The 13659-nt window shown below is 43.5% G+C and overlaps 1 protein-coding gene across 1 annotated transcript in view; it reads right to left on the bottom strand.

The window, feature by feature from the left end:
- rnpepl1 (arginyl aminopeptidase like 1) overlaps positions 1 to 10645 on the bottom strand; it is a 31385-nt gene extending 20740 nt beyond the window's left edge. The window contains exon 1 of the mRNA XM_020502647.2: positions 7998 to 10645. Within this exon, the coding sequence (XP_020358236.1) occupies positions 7998 to 8459 (462 nt within the window). The 5' untranslated portion in view covers positions 8460 to 10645. The remainder of the gene's footprint in view (positions 1 to 7997) is intronic.
- Between the last annotated feature and the right edge of the window lie 3014 nt (positions 10646 to 13659).

Raw genomic sequence — 13659 nt, 5'->3', positions numbered from 1 at the left:
AAAGAGGCATTGCACACGACATTAAGAAAATGGTAAATGATGGGTTCTAGGCTGACTACACTGCAGAAGCATGCAAGATCTCACAATCGTTGATAGGTGTTTAACATGATAGACATGGCGCACAACCATTCTGGCGGAGAAGGCAAGGGTGGCCAGTTTCCCCACACTAATTCACAACAAACAAACCTCCTGCACGTTGAGTTCAACAACTACAGACTGATGTATGGTGTGATGCTGGAGGAACCATTGAATATGAGTAGCCAACAGAGTAATATGAGAATGTGATTGCTGAATTTATGTAGTGATTCGAAACTAAGTGTTTTGATAACTTTCAAATGTCGTAACAGGTCCCTGTAGAATTAACAACCCTTTACATAATACCACAGAATCAGTGTTCTACTAATATAACAATGTGCACCTTTCATATTTCAATGTCATTCCCAGCGGATACAGATACTGTGCCTATCTGCATTTTGTCAGGTGGTAATGGGGCTACCTTGGCAAACATGTCAGAGTGGTCATACCTTCCTGTATGGTGTCCCATATACAACCGGATTTCCCTGATCCTAGTGCACAATACACAAGGTTTCTCCCTCCCCATATTGACTGATATCAACCAATTCAATCATTAAAAAAAAGACAATGCAAGTTAAAGTTGTGTCTAGTAAAATGTTTATGCCGAGTGCCAGTTCTCTCCGTTCATACACATCAGGATCAAGCCCGTCTGAACTTCATCGCATCATCTTGCAAGTCTCCATGTGCTGGCTCCATACATGTTTCTGTGAACACCTACACACACACACTGTTCTATTACCAATGGCAGTAAGGGATAGGTGATATCTGACACACAAACAGGTACTATGTTGGAGTTTGAACAGGTCCTAAACCTGCCTAATTCTGTTCTCCCCATTGAGGTGAGGCTGGAGGTGAGGTATTTGACAAAGCCCTATTGATGGGCATAGCAGCAAAGATCAGCTCCTAGTCCCTCAAAGATACTGGTCGGTCACACACAAACACACACAGAGCACCGATTACATTATAAATGGTGGTTATGAGTAGCCTGGGGGAACCAACCTGATGGCTGCGTTCACCTTTCTATTTCACTTCAGACATTATAAAATGTATATAAAAATATAAAAAGGCTGGTTCCATCAGGCTAGGTTACACCCTGGACATTATATGGTGAACACAGTGATCAGGCTGGTTCCATCAGGCTAGGTTATACCCTGGACATTATATGGAGATCAGGCTGGTTCCACCAGGCTAGGTTATACCCTGGACATTATATGGTGAACACAGTGATCAGGCTGGTTCCCACCAGGCTAGGTTATACCCTGGACATTATATGGTGAACACAGTGATCAGGCTGGTTCCCACCAGGCTAGGTTATACCCTGGACATTATATGGTGAACACAGTGATCAGGCTGGTTCCCACCAGGCTAGGTTATACCCTGGACATTATATGGTGATCAGGCTGGTTTCATCAGGCTAGGTTATACCTTGGACAATATATGGTGATCAGAATGGTTCCCATCAGGCTAGGTTATACCTTGGACATTATATGGTGAACACAGTAATCAGGCTGGTTCCATCAGGCTAGGTTATACCCTGGACATTATATGGCGAACACAGTGATCAGGCTGGTTCCCAACAGGCTAGGTTATACCCTGGACATTATATGGTGATCAGGCTGGTTCCACCAGGCTAGGTTATACCCTGGACATTACATGGTGATCAGGCTGGTTCCACCAGGCTAGGTTATGCCCTGGACATTATATGGTGAACACAGTGATCAGGCTGGTTCCACCAGGCTAGGTTATACCCTGGACATTATATGGTGAACACAGTGATCAGGCTGGTTCCCACCAGGCTAGGTTATACCCTGGACATTATATGGTGAACACAGTGATCAGGCTGGTTCCCACCAGGCTAGGTTATACCCTGGACATTATATGGTGAACACAGTGATCAGGCTGGTTCCCACCAGGCTAGGTTATACCCTGGACATTATATGGTGATCAGGCTGGTTTCATCAGGCTAGGTTATACCTTGGACAATATATGGTGATCAGAATGGTTCCCATCAGGCTAGGTTATACCCTGGACATTATATGGTGAACACAGTGATCAGGCTGGTTCCCAACAGGCTAGGTTATACCCTGGACATTATATGGTGATCAGGCTGGTTCCACCAGGCTAGGTTATACCCTGGACATTACATGGTGATCAGGCTGGTTCCACCAGGCTAGGTTATGCCCTGGACATTATATGGTGAACACAGTGATCAGGCTGGTTCCACCAGGCTAGGTTATACCCTGGACATTATATGGTGAACACAGTGATCAGGCTGGTTCCACCAGGCTAGGTTATACCCTGGACATTATATGGTGAACACAGTGATCAGGCTGGTTCCCAACAGGCTAGGTTATACCCTGGACATTATATGGTGAACACAGTGATCAAGCTGGTTCCCAACAGGCTAGGTTATACCCTGGACATTATATGGTGATCAGGCTGGTTCCATCAGGCTAGGTTATACCCTGGCCAATATATGGTGATCAGGCTGGTTCCACCAGGCTAGGTTATACCCTGGACATTATATGGTGATCAGGCTGGTTCCACCAGGCTAGGTTATACCCTGGACATTATATGGTGAACACAGTAATCAGGCTGGTTCCCAACAGGCTAGGTTATACCCTGGACATTATATGGTGATCAGGCTGGTTCCACCAGGCTAGGTTATGCCCTGGACATTATATGCATCCAAGTCAGTTTACATAAATTACATTTCACAATTGCTTTATCAAATGTATCAAAGTAATTTAGTGGGTTACTTTGTGTATTTGTACAAATAATGAGCCTATAAAAGCTGTTGCCGCTGAAAGGTGAAGGGTGCTGTTGCAAACATGTGGCTTGACTGTTCCATTCATAAGAAAGCTCACAGCGAGGGCATGGCAGCATGATGCTGTTGAAGGCCCACTTGCTTGTCTTCAGCTGTAACTGGAAATCTCTCGAACCACTGCAGCAGGCAATCTCATGAGGTGGTGTTGACTGCAAGGGCCTGTAACGGGGTGATGTAATAGACAGCCAAGTGCTGAATTGTATTTTGTTCTAAAGAAAGGATAGCACCTTTTGCTAATGCACTCCACAACCAAAATGACTCGACTGGTTGTTTCTTCTTGGCTGGGGAACTAGCTTACTAGTTTATCAAGTTAGGAATGTTCACATAACACACATTACCTGTTGTTGTTTATGAAGCCGCCTGTGACATCAGGGCAGTATCTCCTGTCACTTTTAGAGGCCTCATGATGGCATGTCCTTTTCATAAGAGTCAAGGGAGACTGGCAACAACAGAGGTGTCACAAGGGTACTTGTGTCACATGACACACTTTTATTCTGAGGTCTTGCCTGACAAGCTGTGAAAATAGCAAATGAACAGTGGATGAAATATTTTGGGGGGAGGTCCCTAAACCAGTCCAATCACATTGCTGGACATGTTATGATACCCAACTTTGCTCCTTTTGGTAGGTCCCGGCATCCATTCATGACTAGGGGACCGGTATACTCACTTTTCAGTCTCAAACGGCTGTGATCCTTTGATTTGAACGGTCTGGTGGCGATGAAATAACAGCGCCCCATCCAATGAGGAGATTCATTTATCTGGCCCAGGTTACCCCGGTGGGAGGAGTTTGACCCGGGTGAAAAGTGATTGCATTCATTTCAGAACTGGGCTGCCTCCCGGGCGCTAGAATAAATGTCTGACTCATATCGATGCCATTTCAAAAGGGAAGGAGGGAGTCAGGCAGGAAAAAGGAGAGGGATGTGCGAGAAAAGATCGACATTTAGAACAAAAACTAACAAACAAGACAAAAGCAAATGGATTAGACTGCTTTATTACAAATATTTGGTGACCAATCACAAGTGGGGCACCGCCCCTAATGGGTGGCCCGCCGGTGGAGCATACACCCAAAACCTTTGCCTCCTGTTACATTGATTTCAATATGATATCCATGGAAGAGATTACCACTCATTAACACTCATTTTTACATCACTGGTTAGACGGGAATTTGTTGAACAGTCATCTAGATGGAGATTCTGGGAGGCTGCCGAAACGGGCCAGAAACAAGTCAGTTGCTTTGTTACTTAACTTCAACGAATTACGACCCGGCACAGGATATCAACACTGACTAGGGCTGGCTGTTATTCAGGTGATAGTTTGACCCTCAAATCGGTGTATTGGTGTGCGGCTATCGGCTTTTATACAGAGAGTGCCCCAAGTTCTGTGCCATTTCAAGCATTCAAATTATAACGGCGTTCATAGTCCTGCGACGGACAGATGCATACAAAATCAACAGTACCAAGCCAAATATACAGTTGAAGTGGGAAGTTTACATACACTTAGGTTGGAGTCATTAAAACTCATTTTTCAACCACTCCACACATTTCTTGTTAACAAACAATAGTTTTGGCAAGTCGGTTAGGACATCTACTTCGTGCATGACAAGTCATTTTTCCAACAATTGTTTACAGACATATTATTTAACTTATAATTCACTGTATCACAATTCCAGTGGGTCAGAAGTTTACATACACTAAGTTAACTGTGCTTTTCGACCTCCACAAGTCTGGTTCATCCTTGGGAGCAATTTCCAAACGCCTGAAGGTACCACGTTCATCTGTACAAACAATAGTACGCTAGTATAAACACCATGGGACTACGCATGGAGAAACGTTCTGTCTCCTAGAGATGAACGTACTTTGGATCGAAAAGTGCAAATCAATCCCAGAACAACAGCAAAGGACCGTGTGAAGATTCTGGAGGAAACAGGTACAAAAGTATCTATATCCACAGTAAAACGAGTCCTATAGCAACATAACCTGAAAGGTCGCTCAGCAAGGAAGAAGCCACTGCTCCAAAACCACCATAAAAAAGCCAGACTACGGTTTGCAACTGCACATGGGGACAAAGATCATACTTTTTGGAGAAATCTTGCAACCTTACAGTTAACTAGTCCAATGCAATAACGACCTGCCTCTCTCTCGTTGCACTCCACAAGGAGACTGCCTGTTATGCGAATGCAGTAAGCCAAGGTAAGTTGCTAGCTAGTATTAAACTTATCTTATAAAAAACAATCGATCATAATCACTAGTTAACTACACATGGTTGATGATATTACTAGATATTATCTAGCGTGTCCTGCATTGCATATAATCTGACTGAGCATACGAGCATACAAGTATCTAAGTATCTGACTGAGCAGTGGTAGGCAGAAGCAGGCGTGTAAACATTCATTCAAACAGCACTTTCGTGCGTTTTGCCAGCAGCTCTTTGGCAATTCTAACGTGCCTATAAGAACATCAAATAGTCAAAGGTTAATGAAATACAAATGGTATAGAGGGAAATAGTTCCAATAATTCCAATAATAACTACAACCTAAAACTTCTTACCTGGGAATATTGAAGACTCATGTTAAAAGGAATCATCAGGTTTCATATGTTCTCATGTTCTGAGCAATGAACTGAAACGTTAGCTTTCTTACATAGCACATATTGCACTTTTACTTTCTTCTCCAACACTTTGTTTTGCATTAAATTGAACATGTTTCATTATTTACTTGAGGCTAAATTGATTTTATTGATGTATTATATTAAGTTAAAATAAGTGCTCATTTAGTATTGTTGTAATTGTCATTATTACAAATGTAAAAAAATAATAATAATAATAACAAAAAAATAAAAAATTGCCCAATTATCGGTATCTGCTTTTTTGGTCCTCCAATAATCGGTATCGGTATTGAAAAATCATAATCGGTCGACCTCTAGTCAGGAAGTTAAAGCTTGGTCGCAAATGGGTCTTCCAAATGGACAATGACCCCAAGCATACTTCCAAAGTTGTGGCAAAATTGCTTAATGACAACAAAGTCAAGATATTGGAGTGGCCATCACAAAGCCCTGACCTCAATCCCATATAACATTTGTGGGCAGAACTGACAAAGCATGTGTGAGCAAGAAGGCCAACAAACCTGATTCAGTTACACCAGCTCTGTCAGGAGGAATGGGCCAAAATTCACCCAACTTATTGTGTAATTCCACAACATTTTATGTGGTAAAAATGTGAGCTTGTGTAATGTAGTAATTGTCCACATTGGGCAAATTGGTGTAATATAAAATAATGAATGTACCACAAGCAGACATTCACTTTTTTTACTGAAAGACGATCCCCAGTGATTACCCACAATGTTGCATAACAATTTAATTCAATAATTCATTGTTTGAGAGAACTGTACAACCACCTCCTATAAAGCTCCATATTTCTGGAATGGTCTGCCTATCAATGTGAAAGACGCAGACTCGGTCTCAACCATTAAGTCTTTACTGAAGACTCATCTCTTCAGTAGGTCCTATGATTGAGTGTAGTCTGGCCCAGGGGTGCAAGGTGAACAGCAAGGCACTGGAGCGACGAACTACCCTTGCTGTTTAAGCCTGGCCTGCTGAGTCACTCACTGGCTTACTAGTGCTCTTCCATGCCGGAGGGGTGCGTCACTTGAGTGGGCTGAGTCACAGACATGATCTTGCTGTCCGGTTCCCCCCCCCCCCCCCCTTGGGCTTGTGCAGTGGAGGAGATCAGGATGGGCTTTACTCAGCCTTGTCTCAGGGTAGTAAGTTTGTGGTCTGTTGATATCCCTCTAGTGCTAGTGGTGTGGGGGCTTGTACTTTGGCAAAGTGGGTGGGGTTATATCCTGCCTGGTTGGCCCTGTCCGGGGGTATCGTCGGACGGGACCAGTGTCCCCCGACCCACCCCTGGTCCCAGTCTCCAGTATCTATGCTGCAATAGTCTATTTGCCGGAGGGCTAGGGTCAGTCTGTTATATCTGGTGTAATTCTCCTGTCTTATCAGGTGTCCTGTGTGAATTTAAGTATGCTCCCTCTAATTCTCTCTGTCTCCTCCCGGAGGACCTGAGCCCTAGGATCATGCCTCAGGACTACCTGGCCTGATGACTCCTGGCTGTCCCCAGTCCACCTGGGTGTGCTGCTGCTCCAGTTTCAACTGTTCTGCCTTCAGCTAGGGAATGGTTTTGACCACTAAAGTCATGCCTCACTGCTCTGATTGGTGCAACTAAACCAAAGTGTGAAATGATAGGCCTCTCTTCTATAATGAACAGGTACCCGCAAAAAAAATATTAAAAGGAACCTCTATTTATTTTATTTTGCTGTTACATTTGGGTTTGGTGAACGATGCGCTCAGGGTGTTTTCACGTCCTTTGCAAAGTGTATCATGAGAAAAGTTATTGTTTGCCTATCATTTCACTTCCCATTTGAGAACCCTGGACACGGGCTGACTTTACTGTACTGCAGAAAAGCCTGCCAGCAGCCTACCTACCAAAGGTAGGTACAATGTCGATACTTTGAAGATAACAATAAATGGCAAAGCTAAATATACTGGTTTGGTTTCTATCTATGGCAAAGTTTTCCCTAAATGCTTATGACAAATCCAGCTCCAGAACCAGCATAGCCAGATGGCTAATCTTTTTAATACGGTGTAGTAAAAATTTTAAAAAACAACCATAGACAATATTGGCTAGCTAGATACGTTTAGGAAGATAGCTAGCTAAGCTGTCAGTTCCCTATTTGTTGACGTTTCTCCACTCCACGTGTAAATCACCATGATGTTCTTTCCCCACCCCAATTCGTGAATATGTATAAGTAGCCTACGTCATTCTTTGGAAGTCGAACCTAAACAAGCATTTCCGTTCTAGGGCAAACATGACGTTGAAATAGGGGCGGCATTGCCCTCTGGTGGGCGCCTTTAAGATATGACAATGAAGCACAGTAAATTAAGCATACTCATTAAATTGTTTTAGAAAATACAATTACATCTATTGCTTACTTAGTACGCCTTACTACGTTAACAATGGAGAGTTTAAAAATGATCCTAAGTTTAATTTGAACTGTGCGCTCTAGACTGTGAAGTAGCCTGAACCTTTAAAGTGACCTTACCGCAGGACCGTCTGTTGTTGTGTAGCGAACGGTGATCTGGAAAGCCCGATGCGGCCGTATCACGTAGGCTGGGAGGCTGATATTCAGCGAAGATCCATAGTCTGTGAATGGGTCTACCCGGTAGATGAGCGACGGGGAAATGTCCTGGGCACCGGTGATGCCAGGCACCTTGCAGTCTATGGACTGAATTAGCAAGGATGGGTGAGTGTCCAGAACCAAAGTCTGCACTCCTGGTTGGATAGCCACAAGTTCCAGGACTTGCCACCCAGTGATCTCCTTTACGGCAAAGTTGAGGCGGAGGTCGAGATGGAAGTGGCGAAGCTTGAAGCAGTGGAAGTTGGACGCAGAGGCGATGTCGACGAGGCGACACTGACCCAGACCTTGGCCGCCCTCACACGACTTGCTAGGCACTGTGAGCACTTTGCGGCAGCAACACAGTGTCGGACGCTGGAATTGGGCCATTATAACTTCCCGGGGGGAATAAATGAACGCGCAAAAAGGAACAACAACCGTAGTTGAAGCGTATAAAATGTGCAAATTAGCTGGATATGTCAGCTCCAGAGTAGCTGCCACATAGCTAATGAGCTAGCTGCCGACATGTTACTTTGTAGAAAAGGGGCTTTGGTTGGGCAACTACTTCCAGAGTGACATTACCAACAAAAAACAGTAGAGAAAAAGTGTTTTAGAAAAAGGACATCAAAAAGAATATGTCAAATCCATCGGGACTGAAGTTGAACGAGTTGTGCATTTCCAAGTCTTCGACTTACGCAAAGAGAGAAGAATCTGGGAGCCGGTTAGACAGACTTGTGAGAAACAATTTAGCGCGAATAAAGAAAAATAAAAGGGTGAACATACAGTTGAAATGAAAGGAGCTTGGGCTATGTGACTCCCGTAGAAAACAGGAAGTAAAAAAAAAAAGAAGGAGGAAATATTTGAGACAGGAAAGTTTTAGAGCTGTAGAATGTAGGGGGGCGCTACAGAGACGAGTGGACTCAGCAAGGTAGCCTAAACATAGCCTATAGCCACATGTAGCCTAATTAGCCTTAGCATCAGCTCTAACTCGACGTTAACAAAACGCATATTCCACGGAGCGAATAGTCATTGAATGGAAAACAAATTGGCGTTGCACCAGTGACATGCATTATGCAGGAAACTGATACATATTTCACACTCATGGCAGAGAAAGGTAGACGGCCATAGTGTAAATGTGATACTTTGTATCAATGGGTATCCGTTTGCAAAGCCGGAAACCACCATCCCCTGAGAGTAGTTACAATGGATAACCTTTATTCGTAATTGTTTCCTCGTTGCCCTGGATATGTTGTTGGTGTCCTTGGCTTGCGCTCAGCGGTTTGCAGGGGGCACGCGGGGGGAGGGGTGTTCCCGACCGTAATTCTACAGGAGGACGATGGAGGGGTTGCCGCGGTGCGCATGACGACGAAACGTCAACCAGATGATGCCCCAGTTTCTCCACGATCCACATTCAAGCCCATCTTTCAACATTTTCAGGGCAAACAACATATGGAGGTTGTTGTATCGACATTGCAACTGTAGCTGTGATGAAATGTGAGACCCCGTTCCGGCGTCCCAGCTAATTACAATTGCTAAAATGTCACATGGACCCTATTGATAAATTACACTGAACAAAAATATAAAGGCAACATGTAAAGTTTGGTCCCATTTTTCATGAGCTGAAAAAAAGATCCCAGACATTTTCCATACGCACAAAAAGCGTATTCTACTTTTAAACGTTCTTGGTCCCAAAAAAGAAACAAAGAGTTATTCTGTTGAATCTGACAATCAATCTTGATGGTTGAACAGTCGTCTCAAATACAACTGTGAAGGACCTCGGCGTTACTCTGGACCCTGATCTCTCTTTTGACGAACATATCAAGACTATTTCAAGGACAGCTTTTTTTCCATCTACATAACATTGCAAAAATCTGAAACTTTTTTGGACAAAACTTATGCAGAAAAATTGAAATCAGCCAGACCCACGGGCTCCAGGTCATCTACAAGTCCATGCTAGGTAAAGCTCCGCCTTATCTCAGTTCACTGGTCACGATGGCAACACCCATCCGTAGCACGCGCTCCAGCAGGTGTATCTCACTGATCATCCCTAAAGCCAACACCTCATTTGGCCGCCTTTCGTTCCAGTTCTCTGCTGCCTGTGACTGGAACGAATTGCAAAATCGCTGAAGTTGGAGACTTTTATCTCCCTCACCAACTTCAAACATCTGCTATCTGAGCAGTTAACCGATTGCTGCAGCTGTACATAGTCTATCGGTTAATAGCCCACCCATTTTTACCTACCTCATCCCCATACTGTTTTTATTTATTTACTTTTCTGCTCTTTTGCACACCAATATCTCTACCTGTACATGACCATCTGATCATTTATCACTCCAGTGTTATTAATCTGCAAAATTTTAATTATTCGCCTACCTCCTCATGCCTTTTGCACACAATGTATATAGACTCCCCTTTTCTTTCTACTGTGTTATTGACTTGTTAATTGTTTACTCCATGTGTAACTCTGTGTTGTCTGTTCACACTGCTATGCTTTATCTTGGCCAGGTCCCAGTTGCAAATGAGAACTTGTTCTCAACTAGCCTACCTGGTTAAATAAAGGTGGAGAAAAAATAAATAAAAAAGGACTTGTAAGCATTTCACTGTAAGCTTGTATTCGGCACATGTGACAAATACGATTTGAGTTGACTCTTTCGGTTAGAAGCATTCAATTTTGAAATCGCATTTATTATGTTGGATTTGTGTGCCCATGAACTTTTTTTCACCCTGTAACATGAGACACAATGTTATCTAGTTACACTGCATTTCTGAGATCTCTAAACAAAAACCTGTCCGTCAGCTAGATCCAGGATTCTTACAGGGTTCAAGTTCAATGTCTTATTTAACGTGAACATTTTTGCAATCAAATAGCATAATTTAACACATAACACAGGATAAATGTGACTAAGAAACATCAGAAATGCCCCTTGAGAAGCCCGTTATTAGCAGTAGTGTGGGCTTAGTGATATGTCCTTAGGCACTGGTGTGTTTTTAGTGTTTTTATTTGCAACAGGCCTACAAAACAGGCCGACCGTCCGAGTCCAACAGTAAACAAACATAATGAAATATGATATCTACAATATATATGATATCTACAATATCATAGATGACTTTCATGTTTGGGGAAGCAGCTCAGCCCCAGCTAGATGACATTTTTTTAGCCTTTTATTAACACATTTCATGCTATTCTCAAATCAAATGTTAATAGTCACATGCGTCAAATACAACAGGTAACCAACAATGGTAACCCTAACCAACAATGCAGTTAAAAAAAATATGAATAAGAATTAGAAATAAAAAAATAACAAGTAATTAAAGAGCAGCAGTAAAATAACAATAGCCTATATACAGGGGGTACCGATACAGAGTCAATGTGCGGGGGCACCGGTTAGTTGAGGTAATATGTACATGTAGGTAGAGTTATTAAAGTGACTTTGCATAGACGATAACAACAGAGAGTAGCAGTGGTGTAAAAGGTGGGGGCAATGCAAATAGTCTGGGTAGCAATTTGATTAGATGTTCAGGAGTCTTATGGCTTGGGGGTTGTTGGTCAATTTCTTCAACAAATGATCAGGTCTATATAATTATCAAACATACATTAGTAATGGAAAGGAAACACAGACTCTTTGTTTAAGTATTAAAATGATCCTTTAGTAATACAATTGTAAGCAGAAGTTGGTACAGTATATGATCGCTTTCCCCAGGTTCTGCAAAATGTCTAAGACATCATGTAACTCATATAGCCTCTCCCAGTCCTCCTTGCGTGATTTTCCCTGGCAACAATATTTTAATAAATCTAACCTCCCCCTGACAGCAGCAACCATCTTGTCAGCAATTAAAAGCTCAGAAGTGGGTTTGACCAAAACTTGACCTTTCATCACAAGTATAGGGTCATAACAAGGTGAACGAGTCCAAGCATCTTCTGACAGGTGACTGTTTTCATCAGGTCTGCGGCAGCCTTGTGTTCTCAGAAAACCAGTCGTATTCTCAGAACCTCAGATAGCCAGGTGGGGCCCAGACACGGGGAGTATGTATGAATGTAGGCAGTTTCCACCTTTTAATAGTGTCTGAAGGGCACAACACTCAAAACAGGTGTTAATACACACACAGAGGTCTCCTAGAAGTCTACTCCCCGCTGTAGTGCCTTACGGTCAGAGTCTGAGCAGGTGCCATACCAGGGTGTGATGCAACCAGTCAGAATACTCTCGATGGTGCAGCTGTAGAACTTTTTGAGGATCTGAGGACCCATGCCAAACCTATTCAGTCTCTTGAGGGGGACTAGGCTTTGTCGTGCCCTCTTCACGACTGTATTGGTGTGTTTGGACCATGATAGTTTGTTGTTGATGTGGACACCAATGAACTTGAAGCTCTCAACCTGCTCCACTACAGCCCGTCAATGAGAATGGGGGCCTGCTCTGTCCTCCTTTACCTGTAGTCCACAATCAGGAAGTTCTGTTGGTCTGTATCACCACCTGGTACGGCAACTGCACCGCCCACAACCTCAGGGCCCTCCAGAGGGTGGTGCGGTGTGTCGTCCGGAACAGCTGATGCTCTCATGCATGCTTCAGTATTGCTTGCCTTGAAGCGAGCATTTATCTCGTCTGGTAGGCTTGTGTCACTGGGCAGCTTGCGGCTTCCCTTTTAGTCTGTAATAGTTTGCGAGCCCTGCTACATCCGACGAGTGTCGGAGCCGGTGTAGTACGATTCAATCTTAATCCTGTATTGACACTTTGCCTGTTTGATGGTTCGTCAGAGAGCATAGCATGATTTCTTTTAATCGTCCGGGTTAGAGTCCCGCTCCTTGAAAGCGGCAGCTCTACCCTTTAGCTCAGTGCGGATGTTGCCTGTAATCCATGGCTTCTGGTTGGGGTATGTACTGTACGTACGGTCACTGTGGGGACGACATCATCAATGCACTTATTGATGAAGCCAGTGACTGATGTGGTGTACTCCTCAATGCCATCGGAAGAATCCCGGATCATATTCCAGTCTGTGCTAGCAAAACAGTCCTGTAGTTTAGCATCTATGTCACCTGACCACTTCTTTATTGACCTAGTCACTGGTGCTTCCTGCTTTAGTTCTTGCTTGTAAGTGGGAATCAGGAGGATATAATTATGGACAGATTTTCCAAATGGAGGGTGAGGAAGAGTTTTGTACGTGTCTCTGTGTGTGGAGTAAAAGTGGCCCAGAGTTTATTTCCCTTTGGTTGCACATTAACATGCTGGTATAAATTAGGTAAAACAGATTTAATTTTCCCTGCATTAAAGTCCCCGGCCACTAGGAGCGCCACCTCTGGATCAGCGTTTTCCTGTTTGCTTATGGCCGTATACAGCTCATTGAGTGTTGTCTTAGTGCCAGCATCGGTTTGTGGTCGTAAATAGACAGCTGCGAAAAATATAGATGAAAACTCTCATGGTAAATAGTGTGGTCTACAGCTTATAATGAGATATACTGTACCTCAAGCGAGCAAATCCTCGAGACTTCCTTAATATTAGATTTCTTGCACCAGTTAGTGTTTATAAATATACAAAGACAGACACCCCTTGTCTTACCGGAGACAGCTGTTCTATCTTGCCAATGCAGCGTAATCCCC

Source organism: Oncorhynchus kisutch, linkage group LG15, assembly GCF_002021735.2.
Source record: "Oncorhynchus kisutch isolate 150728-3 linkage group LG15, Okis_V2, whole genome shotgun sequence".
Taxonomy (NCBI): Eukaryota; Metazoa; Chordata; class Actinopteri; order Salmoniformes; family Salmonidae; genus Oncorhynchus; species Oncorhynchus kisutch.
Note: the sequence above shows the minus strand (reverse complement) of the source record. Positions and strands in the feature narration are given on the sequence as shown.